The 20941-nt window shown below is 39.8% G+C and overlaps 1 protein-coding gene across 4 annotated transcripts in view; it reads right to left on the bottom strand.

Moving 5' to 3' along the window:
• TMEM64 (transmembrane protein 64) overlaps nt 1-20703 on the bottom strand; it is a 32635-nt gene extending 11932 nt beyond the window's left edge. The window contains exons 1-2 of one of the 4 annotated variants that reach the window (XM_049633590.1): nt 19712-20696; nt 2779-2934 (exon numbers count right to left, since the gene is read on the bottom strand). In XM_049633590.1, the coding sequence (XP_049489547.1) occupies nt 2779-2934; nt 19712-20509 (954 nt within the window). In that variant the 5' untranslated portion in view covers nt 20510-20696. Of the gene's footprint in view, nt 1-2778; nt 2935-19711 lie in introns of all 4 variants that reach the window. The other 3 variants (XM_049633591.1, XM_049633592.1, XM_049633593.1) reach the window with 3 other exon arrangements.
• Nucleotides 20704-20941: the final 238 nt, after the last annotated feature.

The following is a 20941-nucleotide window of genomic DNA, read 5'->3' as shown; positions in this document are numbered from 1 at the left end:
GTACACCGAAAAATACAGGGCATGGACAAGAGTAACTGAATTGCAAGACCACAGCATCTTAAGTTGGATTTTTGTACAAGAAATAGTTGTTCCTTCCTCTGAACATCTATTTTGTATTGCTTTAATTTTACAGACGCTGTGGATTCTATTTAGGTGGCTATAAAGCTCAGAGGCAGATGAGTGACTTATTTCTAGCAAATATGAGAAACCTCACGAATACACTTACTCTACTAACTTTAACCTAAGCTTCATCCTTTGTTCCCATGTTAGTTTCCCTCTTCACGCGGACTTCTTTTCCCTCTTGTTTTATTCTGTGTTCTTTTGTCAGCTGAATGAAATCCTTGTTGTTTTTATAAACGTCTGGGCTAAAAAATATTTGCCTTTCCCCCCTGTCTTGTAGCCTAAGCTGAAATTTGTCAACTCAAAGGGGTAAGAAGTTGTTGGAAAAAAACAAGACCCTATATTTTTAGAAGCACTACTGACAAATGCATGAACTACTTTGTTCTATTATAACTCCACTAATTATAGTTGAGTGATTTACTAAGATACATAGAAACAAAGTATCAAATAATGAAAAACTTATGAAAACTACTGATAATGACCAATTCTAATTACTCAAACATAATGTAATGGGAAAAAAGGTATTTCGAATGGGTTACTCATTTTCAGAACACTAAAAAAAATATAAAATGTGCTTAAATATATGCTAAAAAAAATCTATCATTCAGGGGCAGCTGGGTTGCCCACTTGGTTAGGCTCTGACTCTTAATTTCAGCTCAAGTCATGATCTCACGGTTTGTGAGTTTGAGCCCCACATTGGGCTCTGTGCTGACAGTGTGGAGCCTGCTTGAGATTCTCTCTCTCTCTCTCTCTCTCTCTCTCTCTCTCTCTGTCTCTGTCTCTCTCTCTCTCTCTGCCTTTCCCTTGTTTGCAGCCACTCTCTCTCTTTTTCTCAAAATAAATAATAAACTTAAAAAAAATCTATCATTCATGGGGTGCCTGGGTGGCTCAGTTGGTTAAGTGTCCAACTTCAACTCAGATTATGATCTCACGGCTCATTAGTTTGAGCCCCATGTTAGGCTCTGTGCTGAGAGCCTGGATGGAGCCTGCTTCAGAATCTGTGTCTCCCTCTCTCTCTGCCCCTCTCTGACTCACACTCTGTGTCTCTCTCTCAAAGTGAAATAAACATTTAAAAAAATTTTTTAAAAATCTATCATTCAGGTTCTTTAAAATATATACACAACACACACACACACACACACACACACACACGCATGATATATATATATCATGTGTGTGTGTGTGTGTGTGTGTGTGTATATGTACATATGTATCACTTTGTACAAACAAGTAAAAACAAAATGGATTCCCGAATAGGAAAAATGTTATAAATTTTTTCTTAAAGTAAGCCATTCAATTGATAAGCTTTATTTATAGCTCAATGTAAATATTTCTGGACTTACTAAACTTCTACTACATAAGCACAAAGAAAATCAACTCTGGCTTTATTTATCATAGTATTTTTACTATAGTAACTTAAAAATTAAGAATAATGCTAAAAGCAAATTTGTAATATGATTAGCATATATTTAATAACTATAAATTAAACCTAGCAAGTGAAGAGACCAGGAAGATAAGCTGGCTATCTTAGTGTTATCTGCTCTGTAACCTATCGTCCTGGCTATGAGCATGGTTCCCACAGCCAACTACCTTGGTTCATGTCCTGGTCCAACCCCTTGCAGCTGAGACTTTATACAAATCACTATCTACTGGTGTGCTGATAAACTAGCTCTTGGAGATCAGAGGTCGGAGTCTTGATTTGGAGCACCTGCCATTTTCCATAGTATAAATATTCCTGCCACGCTGATGTCGCGAAGAGTTGGGGAGAGATGTACGCAATTAGTTGGACATAAGAAAAGGACATACCTTCTAGTGTTTTGGTAGGGATTAAATGAGCTTAAATATATGGCATATAAAGCTCTCAAAAGTTATTATCATCGTCTTACTAAACCATCAAAACTTTTGGTGATTGTATATTTTCATAAATCTCAGGAAGCAAATATAGCACAACTAACGAAATGAATTTTGAACTCTTCCTGTTGCAACTTAAAGGCACTGAATAAATGTGCCTACGTAACAGGATTTTTTTCTTTTATCAACCTTTTATATGGAATTGTATCACCCTAAACTATATTACAATTTGCATGGTAATAATAATCCATTATGCAAATCTTACTTGAATTTTTAATGGAATACTTCAGACACTTTTATAAAGCAATCCTTTCTAAAAAAAAAACCATTTTTTTCTACATCAAATTGTACTAGAAAAAAAATTACATTGCCAGTATATTTTTTAAAAATACCAATTAGAGAGTTCAATAATTTGAAGATAAAGTCAGATAAAAACCCAACCCTACCGAATCCCACTAAAATTATCTTCAGAAACATAGTATTAACAACACTTCACAAAAACTCGAAATAGAGTGATGACTGAAAATCACTACAAAAAGAACCCTATTTTTGTCATTCCCTTTGTTTTAAGAGAATTTTTAAGAAGCATCAGTTCAGTTCTATACACTTCCATATATCCACAGTTAAAATGTAAATGTTGTAAAAATATGAAGTATGATTGAAAGAACAAGAAAAGAAATAAAAAGGAAAAATTCTCTTAAATCAGTCTCAATGAAATCTGTTAGGTTTAAAATAAACAATGCCATACAAAAAGAAAAAAAAAAAGAGAGAGAGAGAGAGAGAGAGAACCCTTAGCCTTAAACTCACCTGTAAACAAAACACAAAATATCCACTAACACTCTGTTCTGCAATGACATCTTCCATTGTCCGCAGGGTGGTACCCAAGTAAGAATTCAGAAGCTGGGTAGGAAGCAGTCCAACCGAAGATGCCATCAGATAGTTGGGTAAGGAGAGATCAGTAATCTAGAAGAGCAGATTAAAGGGAATGATTCGTTATCAAGTAAAATTTCAATTTTACATAAAACTGTGTGTACAAGTCTTGCTAATGGTTTTTCCTTGGGAGTAGAAGGAGCTGAAATATTTTACAAAGCATTCTCATTTTTTAAAATGATTATAAAGGGTATATGTGTAGAATGTAGATTGAGAATGAAATAAGAGTTTAAAGAAAAATTTTAATATTCCATGATTCTACCACTAAAAGATAACATTTGCGACAATCTTTTTCTTTGATGTAAATAAAATGTGCACACACGCGGATCACTCTGTAAAAACAGATTTGTAAGTTTTCCTCATATCATTAGAAATCTTCATAAGCGTGTTTCAACGGCAGTGTGGTTACTGGGCTCTGAAGCCAGATAACCCTATGATGGCATGCCGGTGCTGAGAATTCAATGAACTCTTTTGTCTCTGAGAATCAGCATTTTCAGCTGTGACCTGAAGGTAATAACATGGTTGTTGTCAGGATCAGAAATATTAGTACAGTCAGGAGCAAATGCCTAGCACGGGACTGACTCTCAAAAAGGTAGACATGATGATTACTACGCAATTATACTACCACTGTGTGGATATGGTATAATTTAAGCATTCTTCTGCTATGGAATATTTCAATTGCTTCCTTATTTGTTTCCTTGTGTATATGTGATTATGTATTTATATTTTTGCTATTATAAGTTAAAAAAAAAAACACTCCGATGCAAACCTTTGTATGTTAACCTGTGTGGGAGTGTCTAAAATATTCCAACAAAACTCGTCCTCTGGTATTCATGCCCTTATGTGGTATTTTTCCCCTAGAATGTGAGTTGGACCTAGTACTTACTCCTGGCAAACAGACTATGGCAGAAGTGAGGAGATGTTTCTCTCAAGATTAGGTTACAAAAAGAATGGACCTTCAGCTGTCCCTCTAGCAGGTAAGTAGCTCCATGGAGAGCGCCATGTGCAAGGAACTAGGGTCCTCAAGCCCACAGCTAGCAAAGACCTGAGGCCAGCCAACAGCCACATGAGTGAGCCTGGAAGCAGATTCTCCCCCAGCCAAGCCTTATGATAAATAGAGTCCTGGCCAACGCCTTGATTGCAAGGTTGTGAAAGAAACCTGAGTCAGAGGCACCCAGCTATGCTGCACGGGAATTCCCAAGCTACAGAAACTCTGAGATAATAGATGCTTATTTTTAAGTCACCCCCTTTTTGGAGTGTTATACAGGAAGAAATGACTAATACAATATGTATCTCCACTATTTAGGATGCATCACTAGGAGTAGAATTACTGGATCTAACAATAAAACCTGTTTTCCAAAAAAGTTCACACTGATTTACATATCAATAAATAATGCATAAGTATGTCTATTTCATCATACTCTTACCAACTTTAAGTATTAAACTTCAATCTTTCCTAGTTGATGGGGTAAAAATGATATTTTATGATTGTTTAATCTATACATTTTAATATATATTAATATTAGTTTTAAATATACATTTTTCTGTTTGCATTTTTTATGGCTTTCCTTGTTCATATTTGCCCAATTTTACTGGAATGTTAATTTTTTTCTTATTTATTCATAAGAGCTCTTCATATATATGGGCAACCTTTGTCCATTATATTTGGCAAACATTTTCCTCTAAAGTATTCCTTATCTTTTATGTTTTGACATACAAATGTTTCATAATTTTTGTATAATCAAATATTACCTATCTTTTCCTCTGACTTTTCCTTTTTTTTTTTTTTTAGCTCTAAAAGGTTTTTTTAGATTTTTTTTTTTACCTGCATTTCTCTTCTGATTCTATTTTCCTTTTTAACATTTACCACTTATTCCTTCTGGAATTTAATTAAAGGTGAAGATACAGCCTTATTCCTCCCCTTCTCCAGTAGCCAGTTTTCCTAGCATTACTTATTGAATAATTAATAACTTCTCCTATGATTTGTGATGTTTACTCTTTATAACAAATAAAGTAATTATATGTAAAAGGGTCTACTGGGAGCTCTAACACTATCCACTGACATCTTAAATCTTATATTGAAACCAGATTGTTGTAAAGACTATCAGTTAATATCTGGATACAGAATTCCCTATCCTGCAAACCCCTTTATTAGTCTTCTTTTTAAAAATGCCATAACTATTCATACCTATTCATTTTTACAGATACATTTTAGGACCATTCTATCATTCAAAAAGAAAAAAATCAGCAAATTTTCTACTGGGATTAAGGTAAATTTCTAAATTAATCTGAATAGAACTGAAATCCCCAGAATATTCAATATTCTTATCCAGAAATGTGTCTATAATTATTCAAAACCTTTCACATCTCTTACTAAAGTTTGATGGTTTTATTCACATATTATACATTTCTTATTCATTTATCTCTAAGCATTTGTGTTGTGGTTGCTCCTGCTTTTAATTTTGAGAGTAACTTTTCTATAGCCCCATCTCGGTTTACTTGTATGTAAGAAAGTTTTTGGCCACTTTACTAAACTTCTATTTGCTAATGTGAAGATCTGATATGTTAAAAGAGTAACCTACAGCTAGTCTAACTACAATCTAATCTAATAATCCTGTAAGTCCTATTTTCAGTAAAGCTACATTCATCTCTATGCACAGATCATTAATTGGAGACGTGCCACTGCTGGTCTGGAAAGAATACTATAGTGACTGGTTAACAATTCAACTAAACAATCACTGACTCCATGTTGCCCAGGCCAAGATGTTCCGGTAGGTGCCTGCAAGGGACAGAAAGGAGGGTACAACTTCTACCTCAAAGGATTTACAAACTGACAAGGACACATCAACTATCCCAGGAAGGGGGGTTTGAGAAGGACTGTGTGGAGCCTTAAAGAGTAAACAGGGATTAGTATGAGCTGCAGGAATAGGGGCCAAAGGGCAACCATGTAAAAAAAAAAGCAGCATTCAAAATGGACTCTGAAACCTAAATATGCGTTTGGCAAGCAGAGATAGGTGGGATGAGGAAGCTAAGGCGTTCTAAGAAGAGAACGAACAAGGAAATGTGATACAGAAAGTACAGGATGTATCAGTGAAGTTGGCAGTGAGGTTTGGATTGTGTACAGAGCACACGCAAGGGAAGCCTGTACAGGACAAATACTTGGGTGATACTTGTTAGGAGCCCGGAGGGAAAAGAGAAATAAGTCTGTACCCAGTAGAAAAATACTGGGGAATGTATAGTCAAGGAATGATGTGAATGGGGTGAAGAAAGGTTCCTCTGTCAGTTTGGAGTACTTATAGGAACAGAGACCTTTCTTATAATAAACATGTCAAATATATAAAGTGAGTAAATATGACAAAAAAATGAATCACAAAAACTATGATACTGCAGTTAATAAGATGACATTAAATGTTTTGGAAGCTATCTTACTTTTTTAAAGTTTATTTATTTATTTTGAGAGAGACAGAGAGAGAAAGGCAGAGAGAGAATCCTAAGCAGGCTCTGCACTGTCAGTGCAGTCTGATGTGGGTCTTGAACTCACAGAACCATGAGATCATGACCTGAGCTGAAACTAAGAGTCAGATGCTTACCCAACTGAGCCACCCAGGTGCCCCGAAATTTGTCTTTAAAATAAATATTTCAATTCCCAAAATGTCAGAATGCAAAGCTTTAGTCCATAGTCTTTAAATGAAGACTTAATGAAGTAATGAAGTTTCTCTAAAATGCAAAACTGACATTCAGATAGGACATCAGTAATATCCAAATGGTGATATTAAGAACAGATCTCATAAATATGAAACAACTCTGCAACTCAACTCTTTACTCCTTTGTCCAAAGCAGAAATCAAAGTTCATCAAACCCTTTTTTGACAAAACCTCATCCTAGGGAAAAAGCAAGTGTTATTGTTCAAATACATGCCCTTTCTGAAAAGATGTATATCCAAAGAAAGCAAAAAATTTCAGCTAATCATTGTAAACAATGTTGCTGGAGTGTCAAATAATTTAACCAGGACAGCAACACAATCACATACACACACACAGTTTTTTAACTATTACTAACTCATTAAGTTAAACAGGTTCCAGATTATTGTACTACAGCATTTCCTACATGCTAAGATCTTACTCAGAATCTGCATCTAGCTCCATTCTTTGAAAATCATAATAAAGTGAGAATACTTGTTCCCAAAGAGACCTATCCAAACTTCTCTCAATAAGTTCTTATCCACCAACTTCTTTTTTTTTTTATTTTATTATTATTATTATTTTTTTTATTTTTTAAATCCACCAACTTCTTAAAAATCTGTCTGCTTGTCCTACTTGCCAGAAAGACATTAAATGTGAGCCCAGAATATTTCCACTGGAATTCCTATCTATAATATCCTGGGATCTTGGCTCAAGATTGTTTTCCTACTCCAAAGAACTCCTAGAAATCTCAACCTAGGATGCCATTGTTGTCCTATTAGTTGGTTTCTACGATCATAAATACTCCAGTAAGAGTTTTAGGGATGGTGAATGTTACTTGACTGCCATCCTCCCATGCTTTTAATACTCTAGAAGCACCATAAAACTATATGCATTCCTGCGGGGCTTGAACTCAGGAACCCCAAGCTCATGACCTGAGCCGAGGTCAAGGTCAGACACTTAACCAACTGAACCACCCAGGTGATCCTATGCATTCTTATTCCCAAAGGTACTGGGCTTTTTGGGGCACCTGGGTGGCTCAGTCGATTAAGCATCCGACTTCGGCTCACATCATGATCTCACAGTCTTGAGTTCAAGCCCCGCGTCGGGCTCTGTGCTGACAGCTCAGAGGCTGGAGCCTGCTTCGGATTCTGTGTCTCCCTCTCTCTGACCCTCCCCCGTTCATGCTCTGTCTCTCTCTGTCTCAAAAATAGATAAACATTAAAAAAAAATTTTTTTTTAAGGTACTGGGCTTTTACTTGGGGGATGTAATTCACTTCTCTGGGCCAGTGGGGGTTAATGTAGAACATTCCCTTATACCAAATAGATCCTGAAAACAAACAGCCCACCTGAGAAGGAAAAAACAAAACAACAACAACCAAAAAAAAACAGAAAAAGAAAAAAAATGCTTAACTCTGAAGAGCAAGAGCCGACTTACGTTTGGGGCTGACAGTAAGAGAACCTCTATTTTCAGATGCATCACTCGACTGCTTGTGGAACCCTGGGACTGCTGTCCCCTTAGGCACCGTACTAAGTACCCTCGCCAAGGGCCTGCTGTCCTCTTAGGCACCGTACTAAGTACCCTCGCCAGGCAGCCCTGCCTCAAGCCCCTCCACTTTTTCAGTTTATAGCTATTTATACAACGGTTTTACCGGCTTTAATTTAATCCACTAAGAAACTTTATCTAATTTTTACCTAGAATATCTTGACATAGATCTAATTAAGAATATAAACGTGATCTACTGTATTCAGAGGAACAAAAATTTTATCCACAGTTCTATGAATCTAATATTTTTAGATTCATAGTGAATCTAAATTTTTAGTGAATTATGCTTTCCTGAATTTTCTTGGTTTATACAACATGGATGCTGTTTTATTGACAAGGTTGCATTAAGGTAAATTATAATTAAACACATATTTAATAATATTATACAGAAAAAAATCATGAATCCCCAAAATATTTATTTTTATTTTTTTATACAACTTATTGTCAAATTGGTTTCCATACAACACCCAGTGCTCATCCCAACAGGTGCCCTCCTCAATGCCCATCACCCACTTTCCCCTCTCCCCACCCCCATCTACCCTTAGTTTGTTCTCAGTATTTAAGAGTCTCTTATGGTTTGCCTCCTTCCCTCTCTGTAACTTTTTTTCCCCCTTCCACTCCCCCATGGTCTTCTGTTAAAGTTTCTCAAGATCCATATATGAGTGAAAACATATGGTATCTGTCTTTCTCTGCCTGACTTACTCCACTTAGCATAATACTCTCCAGTTTCATCCACGTTGCTACAAAGGGCCATATTTCATTCTTTCTCATTGCCAAGTAGTATTCCATTGTGTATATAAACCACAATTTCTTTATCCATTCATCATTTGATGGACATTTAGGCTCTTTCCATAATTTGGCTATTGTTGAGAGTGCTGCTATGAACATTGGGGTACAAGTGCCCCTATGCATCAGCACTCCTGTATCCCTTGGGTAAATTCCTAGCAGTGCTATTGCTGGGTCATAGGGTAGATCTATTTTTAATTTTTTGAGGACCCTCCACACTGTTTTCCAGAGCAGCTGCACTAGTTTGCATTCCCATCAAGAGTGTAAGAGGGTTCCCGTTTCTCCACATCCTCGCCAGCATCTATAGTCCCCTGATTTGTTCATTTTAGCCACTCTGACCAACGTGAGGTGGTATCTCCATGTGGTTTTGATTTGTATTTCCCTGATGAAGAGTGACACTGAGCATCTTTTCATGTGCCTGTTGGCCATCTGGCCCAAAATAATTTTTAAGAAAGGAATGATCAAAGGAAACGAAAGTGAGTACAGTTTGATCTTTTCATCTAATTACTATTTATTGATAAACTGTGTGTTTTATCATATATATATCCTCAAAATACTTTATCAGTATTTCAGAAATAGTTTGAAATGGCAACTATTTGACCCTTGACCCTTGAACAAGGGTGTGAACTGTGCAGGTATACCTGTACATGGACTTTTTCCAGTAAATACAATACAATGCTGTAAATGCATTTCTCTTTCTTATGATTTTCTTAATAATATTTTCTTTTCTCTACCTTACTTTATTGTAAGAACATAGTAGATAAAACATTATTTGTATATAATAACATACAAAATATTTGTGAATTGGCTCCTTATGCTTCTGGTCAACAGTAGGCTATTAATAGTTATGTTTTCTGGGGAGTCAAAAGTTATTTATAGATTTTTGAGCGGAGGGCGGGGTTCAGTGCATTGTTTGAGAGTCAACTGTAGTATTCACTTCCAGAAATATAAAAACTTCAAAACCAGTTTAAGAAAAAATATTAACTGCCCCTTCTCCCTTCCTTTTCCCTCCCTCCCAAAATGCCTCTCCGGGTGTCCCCTAGCTAGACACATCACAAGTCAGTCACACAGCTCATTCCTCCCTCATTCCCAAATCCATTCATTTGCCCTGTCTTGTCAATTCCACTTTCTAAATACCTACGAAATCTACCTACTGTCTGTTCTATTCCTATTCAATCTCTCCTCTCTAGTCTCCATACCCAGACTTGACCTGCACTCACCACCTATGCTAATTCCTGCTGAAATCTTTTAAAAATGCAAATGCAGGGGTGCCTGGGTGGCTCAGTCTGTTGAGTACCCAACTCTCAATTTTGGCTCAGGTCATAATCCCAGGGTCATGGGAGCAAGCCTTGCATCAGACTCTGCGTTGAGGTGAAGTCTGCCTGAGTTTCTCTCTCTCTCTCTCCCTCTGCCCCTCTCTTCAGCTGCTTTCTCTAAAATAAAAAAATAAAATAATTTTTTTAAAAACTTTAAAAATGCAAATCTAATCCTGCTTTAACTCTGACTGCCATCAGAATAAGGTTCACATTTTTCAACAGGCAAAGTGCTTCACGCCCTAGCCTCTGATTATCTCATGCTTCAAATCACATTATGTTCCAGGCACATCAAAATTCTCTTGTTCTTAGAACACTTCTTGCTCTTTTTTCCTTTTGGGCCATTGTTCCTTCTGGAGAGGAAATTCACACCTCCTCCCACTCCTCTACTTGGGCAAAAGTCCTACACTGTCTTTCACTACTCAGTCATCAGTGTCTCTAGCAAACCTTCCCTAAGCTTCCAGGTCTGCATTAGGAACAGCATTCAAGTTCTCTGACAGGACACTAGGCACTGTCACTCCCCAGTCCCCTTCACACTAGTGAGTAACTGAAGACTTCACCATCTGTTTGCCCTTCACCCCTTCCCCAGACTATAAATTTTGTAAAGAAAGGGACCTATCTGTTTTATTCTTCACTGTGTCTCTAGTCTTTAGCAAGATGCCCATTATATATTATTAGGTGCTAAATATATGTTCATTGGATGCTGACTATATCAACATCAGAACTGTTTTATAAATGTGGAGACTTACAATAATTGTCAGTTTTTAAACAGGTTAGGATGCAAGTCTACTTGTAATCATCTGTTCTGAAATTGAGAATACCTTCCTCTGTCCCCCAAAAGGAAATCATGTTATAAATGGAAATTATCAGCAAAATGTATGCCATAGTATACCCAGAATGCGATTTCTCCATTAGACTGTAAGCACCTTAAGGGATTTGGGATGAACTTTACGTTATGTACTGCGATAACTCTAGCATCTAGAACAGCCGTGGGCACAGATTAGACACTTACTAGTTACTTATTAAGTGAACACTGAATAAATACTAAAAGCATTTCCAGTAATCTCTGAGGTCAAACTAATGTCAAGGCTGAGACCTTCTGGTTAAGTGGCAACTGTGAAAGTACTGAGAAAGTCTTGCTACCAGAAAGAAAAAAACAAGGCAGGGGCTCGGAGAGACCCTACTCTAACAGCTGAAGAGGCTTTCAATGTACAGGCTTCTACTGACAAAAATGGTTAGGTCAGTAGGTCTATTTATAATGCAGAGGCCATCTTCACATACACAGATTTTTTCATTAGTTTGATGTCCCTAAATGAGGAATTGTTTTTAATGGTTCCTAAATATTTTAAGAGTCACGGATCCATTTGAGAATCTGATTAATACATACACACACACACACACACACACACACACACACACACACTAAACCCTTTCCCCAGAAAAGAAATACACTCATACATTACTGCATATAATTTCTGCAACATAGTCAAAAAGATCTTATTATAGAGTTGAAAAACTATATAGGCTAATTATTTTTACTCACCCAACAAAAATTTATCAAATGCCTTCTATACATTAGACCCAGCTCTCAGCAGGGATACAAATACAAAGATAGAAAACCATAGTTGACTGTGTGGTCACTGTCTGTCATTCTGTGCCAAATTTAATAACCACAATGCTCATTACATCCAGTAAGAGGCCACAAAAATCATTTACAACATTTACTCACAATGTTATATAAGGAAAGCACATGCAGCCATCAAGGCAAAGACTAGAAAAATAAACACTAAAATGTTAATGACTGTTTTCTTCTTTGTACTTACTATACTTTGCAAATTTTACAACGAACACTGCTAAAGAAATATTGTTGAAATAAGTTTTAATAAGACTTGTCTGCTTTTAAAGAATTTTTTTTTTTTTTTTTTTTTACCTAGGAAGGGGTAATAAGACATTCAGTATGTGTTAAAAGATGCAGTAGGCTAGAGATACTGATTTGTGAATTGTAAGCCCAAAGATGAAGCATAAAAACCACAGAAACTGATGAGAAAACTGAAGAAAAGCACAAAGAGGGGCAAACAGTTTCAAGGAAGTAATGGCCAGTTGTACTCCATGTACTGTGGGGCCTAAGGGTGTGAGTTGAGGTGGCATCACATTTGTCAACTTGGCCATATGTGACCCTTCAGAGACAGACCCCAAGCTCCTTCAAAATACAGCCTGATCTCCATCTTTCTATTCCCTCCAAACTATACCCCTGGCAGTGAATCAGTGTATTTTAACAGGGAGAAGAAAGGATCATTAGATACACTGGTACAGTGACAAGTATCATAACCCATCAACTATACTTGAATCTGTGGTTATATCCATGATACAGACAAAGAATTTAAGACGAGAAAACATTTTTTTTAACATTTATTCATTTTTGAGAGTGAGAGAGACAGAGCACGAGCGGGGGAGGGGCAGAGAGAGAGAGACACAGAATCTGAAGCAGGCTGCAGGCTCTGAGCTGCCAGCACAGGGCCCGACGCGGGGCTCGAACTCACGGACCGCGAGATCATGACCTGAGCTGGAGTCAGACGCTTAACCGACTGAGCCACCCAGGCACCCCAGCTAACGCATACTTCTTTAAAATGGTTCCAATGAGAAGTGAGCCAGGGTGAGGGGTCAGGCCGTGCACTTTTAAATTTACTAAGTTATTCATTTCTATTTTGTTTGCATTTTACTCACAGTGCACATATATTTATTGCTTTTGTTTTCAAAAACATAATTTGTCAGGGGCACCTGGTGGCTCAGTCCGGTAAGCAGACAACTTTGGCTCAGATTGTGATCTCACGGTTCATGAGTCTGAGCCCCAGATCTGACTCTGAGCTGGCAGTGAAGCCGGCTTGGGATTCTCCCTCCCTCTCTCTCTCTCAAAATAAATAAACCAAAAAAACCCCAAAAAAACAAAAAAAAAACCCCACACTATTAAAAAATACATTTAATTTTGTTAAATACAAAGGTAAATAAGACACATAGCAGAGCATAAGGGCCTCTTCCTACAGTTGCAGGGCTCAGCTTAATGGTTGCTTTATTACAGTGACTGATGAAGCTCTAATACAAACTTTTTCTATAAAATGCCAGGCAAGAAATATTTTAGGCTTTGTAGGCCATAGGGTCTCTACTGCAACTGGGCCATTTTAGCTTAAAAGTGAGCCACAACTAATATAAATATGAATGACCATGGCTGTAGTCCAATAACACTATTTAGACACTGAAATTTGAACTTCACGTAACTCTGACATGCACAAAATAGTCTTTTGACATTTCTTCCGATCATTTAAAAATGAAAAAACCTGGGGTGCCTGGGTGGTTTAGTTAGTTAAGCGTCTATTTTCAGTTTAGGTCATGATCTCATGGTTCCTGAGTTCAAGCCCTGTGTCAGGCTCCACACTAACAGGGCAGAGCCTGCTTGGGATTCATTCTCTCCCTCAATCTCTCTGCCCCTCCTGACCCCACCCCAACCCCCCTCCCCTGCGTGCAAGTTCTCTCTCTCTGTCTCTCTCTCTCTCCAAATAAATAAACTTTAAGAAGATGAAAAAAACATTTTTGGTTTGTATACCATATAATATCAGACAGTGGACCTAGTCAGGGACCAGTTTGCTGACCCCTGTTGTAGAGTCCTGGGATGATGTCTAATTCAACTATGTAGGACTGTGCCCAGAGCCTGACACGTGGGAAGTCCTCCGTAATATTTATGTGATGCGCTATAGGGCAAGTGCTCTGAAACTAGAACCAAGAAATCTCTGAGAAATTCAGCTCTTCTTGGAACAACAATGGAATACTGGGTAAGTTCATGACTACCGTTTACGAACTGTATGCTCTTGGGTTACTTTGCCACTTTGTCTCAGTTGCCTTAGTGGTAAGATGAGGTTTAGGGTTGATATGAGCATCAAACAAGTCACTATGTGCCTGTGAGAACAGTGCCTGGCAGTTAGTAAGTGCAATACAAATATTTCTGTTAAATTACAAAAGAAAAAAAACTCTGAGTTTCAATGCCCTCCTTTTGGAATGCAGAGGATAGCGAGAAGGAAATGGTAAATAATGAGCAAAGTATATATTTAGTCACATCACGTAACAAGTATTATTAAACACACTTTACAACAGAAAGTATGGCTCAAAAGAGTAACTATAAGTATCTCAAGACGTCACACTGAATGTCAGGACCAAGTCTGATTTCAAGGGTGTGATATCTGTCCTCTATATCACTCCACCTTTTAGGCAAGGATAGCCCCTCAAAGGACTGCTGTAATGATTAAGGAGGATCATGTATGTTAATTTGTTCTGCAAACTGCAAAGTGGTATATAACATATGAATAAGAGAATCTTTCACGCTTTGCTTCATGTTTTTATTTTAGGTTTCAAAAATTAAATGATGATGGAAACAAAATTTCCCATGGGGAACTATGTAAGAAAAGGAACCTACCACACCTTTGACTTTTTAAGTTTTTCTATGACCAAAGTAAAAAAAGAGAATGACTTTTAGGATCTCCCTTCTGGCAGCTGCAAGTATCATTATGAATTCTGTTACTCATAACAACCAATTATCACATAATATTTTGGGGATTAAAATTGACATTTCACAGAAGGTAACTGCAAACTGTAGAAAAGTCCAGATGTCTCCAAGGGGGCATCTTAGAACAGAACTTACAAGACCATTCTAATGCTCATTAAATATAGGATGGGATGTTCTTCTTGTGAATGTTTTCAGTTTTCAACTTTACAGACAAGTTTCTCCTAGACGGCTTTACTCTTTTAGGATTCCAGCTCCTTCTACATCTCCACCAACTGTCCTTCTCTATTAAGAACTAGTGTGTTTTCCAGCAACTGATAAAAAGGAAAACTTGGAAGTTGCAAAGCTACAGGCAAGACTTGCTGTTTGAATCTGAAATATCACGTGTACCTCTTAGAATGCTTGGGATTCAAGAAGTTAACACATCAAAAGGCACTTAGTAACCAAGGAATGGCAGGAGACAGGCTGCAGAGGTATGTATGCTGTGAGGGTTTGGAATTTATCCTGAGGGGAAAAGAAAACCCACTTGAGAGTTTCCTGCAGGGGAGTAACAAAATCAGATTTTTCTGGAGAGAGAAGAAACTGGAAATCCTTAGCCCAAAGGCAAGGGAACCAGGTAGGAGGCTTAGACGCCTGAACCAGACTGATGGCAGTGGGCCAAACCTAAGTGTTCAGGAGGCAGAATCCACAGGGTTTAGCCAAGATTAGTTGTGGGGGAGAGAGGAGGTAATCAAGTGACAGAGTCATGAAGACTGCTACCCAAACACCCCAGTTTTATCTCCTTCCTGGCACACGCATCGCTCTTTTGAAATCAGCGCTGGCCACATAACTTGTTCAGGCAGTGAAAAGTGGGATTATATCCAGATGAAAGCTTTAAAACCCAGTAGGCAATCCACTGTGTCCCAGTAACCAAGTGAAAGAGGGTGGCTCTGTCAGCCTGGATCCCAGGGTAAAAGTGACATAAAGCAAAGATTCCCTGCCCCTTCCCCAAACCGAGCTGAATCTGGATCTGTCAACAGGTAAGCAAACCTTTAATTCTGAACCTACTGAGATGGAGGGGTTTTCACTACCGCACAATGTAGCCTGTCCTGACAGAAGCTGTAAGAAATGCTCATCCTAGGGGTGCCTGAGTGGCTCAGTCAGTTAAGCGGCTATTTCTTGATTTTGGCTCAGGTCAAGATCTCATGGTTCGGCTCCAGAGTTCAAGTCTTGCATGGGGCTCTGCACAGACAGCATGGAGCTTGCTTGGGATTCTCTATTACTCCCCCACGCTTGTGCTCTCTCCCTCTCTCTCTCTCTCTAAATAAACAAAGAAAGAAAGAAAGAAAGAAAGAAAGAAAGAAAGAAAGAAAGAAAGAAAGAAAGAAATGCTCATCCTAGAGGTGTGTCCATAAAGAACAGTAGTTAGGAGCACACATAAACTATAAGTCTATATAGCTCTCTTAATAGGCAGTAATAACTACAGATAACAACATTAAAAATGGGGAGGGAGGACCTTTAACTATTTCCCAGCAAAAACAATAGCTACATTTTTTAAAAAGGAAAAAATTTAAACATGTACTTGGGAAATTATATTTCTTATGATCTAAGAATTGATACTGTAGAGTGTTATGTACTTTTTTCCTATTTCAACAGTTTCAAAAGTGGGGGGTCAGCTTGCATATCCCTTTTTAGCACAGACGGGAAGAGCAAAGAAATATGGTTAATAACAGACACAAAGCAAGGGAAAACCCCTTTTGTTCTATATGTTAACCATTACAATCAACTTCTGCCTCTAAAATGTAAATACCACTTACCTCCACCACTAATAATAATAATTGCTAACAAAGACTGAGAATTGACTATGTGTCAGGCAAAGACCACCTTCACTGCACTAGCTTATTTAACCTTCAGAACTCATCATGGGCTAATCAAGGACTATTTCCAAAGCCTATGCCTCTCATGATCACTATATCTCACTTAAAGTAAGCTCAGATAAATTTCTTTAATCATGGACATTAAGAAAATGAGTTTTAAGTGGAATAGAAGAGAAAGAGGGGGGAGGAAGATCTTTAAAAAGACAGGAAGGGAAAAAGAAAAGAGAAATATGCCTGGGAAGCAGGCAGCTGTGGGCAGTCAGAGGTTTATGGGGATACAGAGGGTGGAAGTAGAATGATGTTATACAAAGCAGAAGAGAAAGTCAAACTATAGCAAAAATCAGTCTAACCTAAGCTTTCTTTTCATCCACATACCCTGGGTGAATTCAGTAAGCTTTTTGGTTGAAAGAACTACTAAAGCAGATAGTTAAGAATAACAGAAATGACCAAAGAGAAAGTAACAGACTATATCCACTGGCTCTACAACCCACCCTGCTTAGGGCTAGAAGTAAGAATTTTACAGTATAATGCACCTTATCAGCCCATCTTGGTTCCCAACCTCAGCTCCCCACCTGGTAGGTGAGTGACCCTGAACAAGTCACTGGAGGGCTGAGCCTCTGTCTCTTCCCCAGTAAAACTGTGCCAATAATATCTATTTCAAGAGAACATTTTTCTTTTTTTCCTTCTTTTCTCTTGAACCCACAGCACCAACTTGAGACTTGCCCCTTGTCAAGTGTGGTTTCAACTACATAATTACGTTCAATTATTTCCAAGCACAAACTATAACTTTTTATTCACAGATTTAAAAAGACATTATAAAAAAAAACTGTCCTACCTTTAATTAAGAAATATATAATGAATCCTCATTATATAACCAGGACTACACTACGTACTAAATATGCGATGCAGAAATAGAGCCATGGGTTGAGACCCTATCATCAAACCATAGTGCAGAGTTTTACTTTACCATTTATTTAGTACTTAGGTGCCCTCGGGTAATCAAATAGTAATGGTGACAAAAACCAACATGTGTTTGTTAAGCCAGGCTCTACTGCATGTATTTACCTTATGTAACGGTCTCAATAATCCTATGAAGTAGGTACCACTACTTCCCCCATTTTTCAAATAAGGAACTGACCACAGAGTGGATAAGCAACTTGACCAAGGTCACCAGACTGTATGCAGACGACAGGCCTCTAGAGCACCAGTCCTGTGCTCCAAACTATTAAACAAGAGTCTACACTATACGCATAAGCACATTCTCCAGGGCTGTTTTAAAGATTACAAATAATATTTGTGAAGAGCTTAGGATAGTAAGCACATAGTAGGTGAACAAGAAAACACACAAGGATGCAAGCCATACTGGAGAACAAAGCAAACGTTAGAAGGAAATTATTCGGGTTCCTTAGTCCCAACCCTCTTCCAAAGTCTTAGGACACTTGATCTATTATTATCCAACATAAGGTCAAAGTTCCATGTTTATACTTCATACTACAGATTGTTGTAAAAGGGAAAAATTTAAGTCAAAAAACATATCAAACCACCATAAACGCCAAACTTTCTCTTCACAGAAAACCCCTTAGCTATCTCCATGCCTCCATGAGCTTCATTCTACAACCATTGCTGATGTTGGTCAGAATGAACATGAGATTTGCAAAAGACGTTTAAAAAAAGAAAAGAAAAAAAAATTCTTAATTTCATCACAAAAATGGGGTAGGTTGGTTAGAATTATTCTTTTTTTTTTTTCTTTAGATAAACTGCGAGTTTATTCATGTTGCTTAACCTGATGGTTACAGCTTGTTAAAGTTATATATTGCTTTAAGAGCGATTGGTGGTGATAAAAAATTATTCACAAAAATGAATCAGAAGTCATTTGGGCTTTAAAAGGATACCACACTCCTAAAAATACCAATTTTTATCTTTTAGGAATGGGTGGTTGGAATTATTCTTAATACAAAGCAAAATGAGAAAGTTTCGAGAGAATTTGTTTTTGAAGCAATACAATGTATCAGAATCACTAACAAAATATAAAATACATCTATCCCTATGGTTTTGAATGCTGTATCTCTTAACTTCCATACAGTTTTATTTAAGTCAAGCTGAAGGGCTGAGTTCCTAGAAATCTCTGTATGAACTCTTTGTAGTTTTGAATCATTGAATTTGGGGAACTCAGTAATCTAGTTCAACCCCTTCACTTTAGAAAAGAGGAAAGCAAGGGAATAGAGAGTTAATCATTCGTTCCAAAGTCATGAAGTTTGTAAAGACTGGCTTCCTTTCTTCCAGTCGGATGATCTCCTCCCTAGGAGTATTCCTATTCCTCAGTTGCACTGAGCTAGAGAAAGCTAAATCGGATAAGCAGAACATACGAGTATCGGGCAAAAAAACAAAAAAAAAAAAAGGTAGGTGTGTATAAAGAAAAATATATGCTCACTAGGTAAAAGGTCATACGTCCTATTTTGTTTTATCCTCTACCTAGTGATTTCAAAATGAAGTTCCTCCAAAGAAAAATGAACTGGAGGATTTCTCCCTTTGCATTGTACCAAAGCAAACTATACTTTATGGAGAAAAGGCCTACTACAAATTTTAGGAAACTCTGTAATATGGAGTCTGAAGCTACGCCCTCCACTGTTTACCCAAACACTTCCTTTAGCCCCCGTGTCCTTAAAAACTTGAGTCAAAACCCGGGATGCATTTATGCAGGCAAGAGGGAAAGCTAGGAATGTGAAGCCGTCACTCCCTGACTGTTGCCAAAGCTGCTACAGAAATACGATGGCAAATGTATAACATGGACATTTTCATTCATTTCTCCTTAAAGTTAAAAGGACTCTTCGTTTTTAATCAAACTTATACGCCAAAAAGGAGTAGTTCTTTCTCTACCAGATGTCCCTTTGAGGCCCCGACTTAAAATCGGTTTTATTTGCGTAAGATTCCTCAGCGTGCGACGCAAAGTGATCGGAACTCCTGTTTGTCAATGTCACTTCTCTGTTGGCATTTGTCTGATGGAGCGCCCTCCCAGGGCCGTCACAAGACCGCTGGAAAACAGCCCTGGAAAGGGATGGGGGCAGCGGGATACCACTTACCGAGAACACTGCATTCTGAAGCCCAAAAGGTATGGGGGTCAGTCTGGCCAGCGCCACTACTTTCAGGCCGCTTCCTCCCTCCACCACGCGAATAACGGCGCTCAGCTTCTCGCTGCTCTGGATCCTGGCGGCCACCCAGGAGGTGAGGAGCCGCTTGCAGACCACATGGGCGATGAAGGTGCCGATGAGGACGCCCACCACCATAAGTCCCATGCCCAGCACGAAGCCGTACAGGTAGCCCGCGGCCACGTTGAGCACGATGTAGCCCCAGCCGCAGGGGAACGACACCACGATGAAGCCCACGACGAAGAGCAAGACCCCCAGCAGCGAGTCGAGGCTTTCCACCCAGAGCAGGAGGTGCTGCAGGTAGCGGCGGACCAGGGCCAGGGAAGCGAAGCACAGCGCGGCCAGCACGCACACCAGCACGAAGCTCCGGCACCAACAGGTGCTGCCGAGGCAGCAGCAGCGCCAGTTTCTCACCTCCGCCACGCCGACCACCACGCCGCCGCCGCTGCCGCTCCCGGGGCCGCCCGCCAAGGCCCCGCCCGGCGCCGGCAGCTCCGAGGCCGCAGGCGGACCGTGGCGCTCCAGATAGGCGCCGAGCAGGGCGCCGGAGGCAGCCGCCGCCGCCGCTGCCGCGCTCGCCCCGCCCCCGCGAGGGAGGCGATCCGCCGCGTCGTCCCCGCCCGCCGCCCGCGGCGTGGCCCAGCGGGCTGGCAGCTCGGCGCGGCCCAGGAGGGCGGCGTGCTGCAGGAGCCGGGGGAGTGCCTGGAGCAGGCTCCCGCCGGGGCTCCACATGCCTCGGCCGGCGCGGGCCCTCAGCCGGCCAGCCCCCCCGCCGCGGCGCCTGTCAGGCGACGGCCCTTCATGGCGCCCCTCACGCCCTGCCTCGACTCCCTGCGTCCGCTCAGGGGGCAGGAGACGGCCCCGGGTGAGGGTAAGGACTCAGCGGCGGAGGGACGGGTCCGGCGGAGAGTGTGAAAACTCTGGACCCAGCACCGGCCGGGCCCGCCCCTTTTCGGCCAGAGGAGGCGGGGCCTCGGCGCGGGGGCGGGGCCTAGCGCGAGCGGCGTTCTGGCACCGCCCCCCGTGACGCACAGTCCAGCCCACTACAAGGACCGGTTGGAGGGGGTCTGCGGCCGGGTGGTCCGGCCGGGCCTGGGGCTGCTGGGGGAGCCGTTTGGAGGAGAGAAGGATCCGAGGGGACGCGGGCACCGGAGAGGGGAGGAG

The sequence above is a fragment of the Panthera uncia genome, chromosome F2, assembly GCF_023721935.1.
Source record: "Panthera uncia isolate 11264 chromosome F2, Puncia_PCG_1.0, whole genome shotgun sequence".
NCBI classification, from domain to species: Eukaryota; Metazoa; Chordata; class Mammalia; order Carnivora; family Felidae; genus Panthera; species Panthera uncia.
The sequence above is the reverse complement of the archived record's forward strand: the minus strand, read 5'-3'. Positions and strand labels throughout refer to the sequence as shown.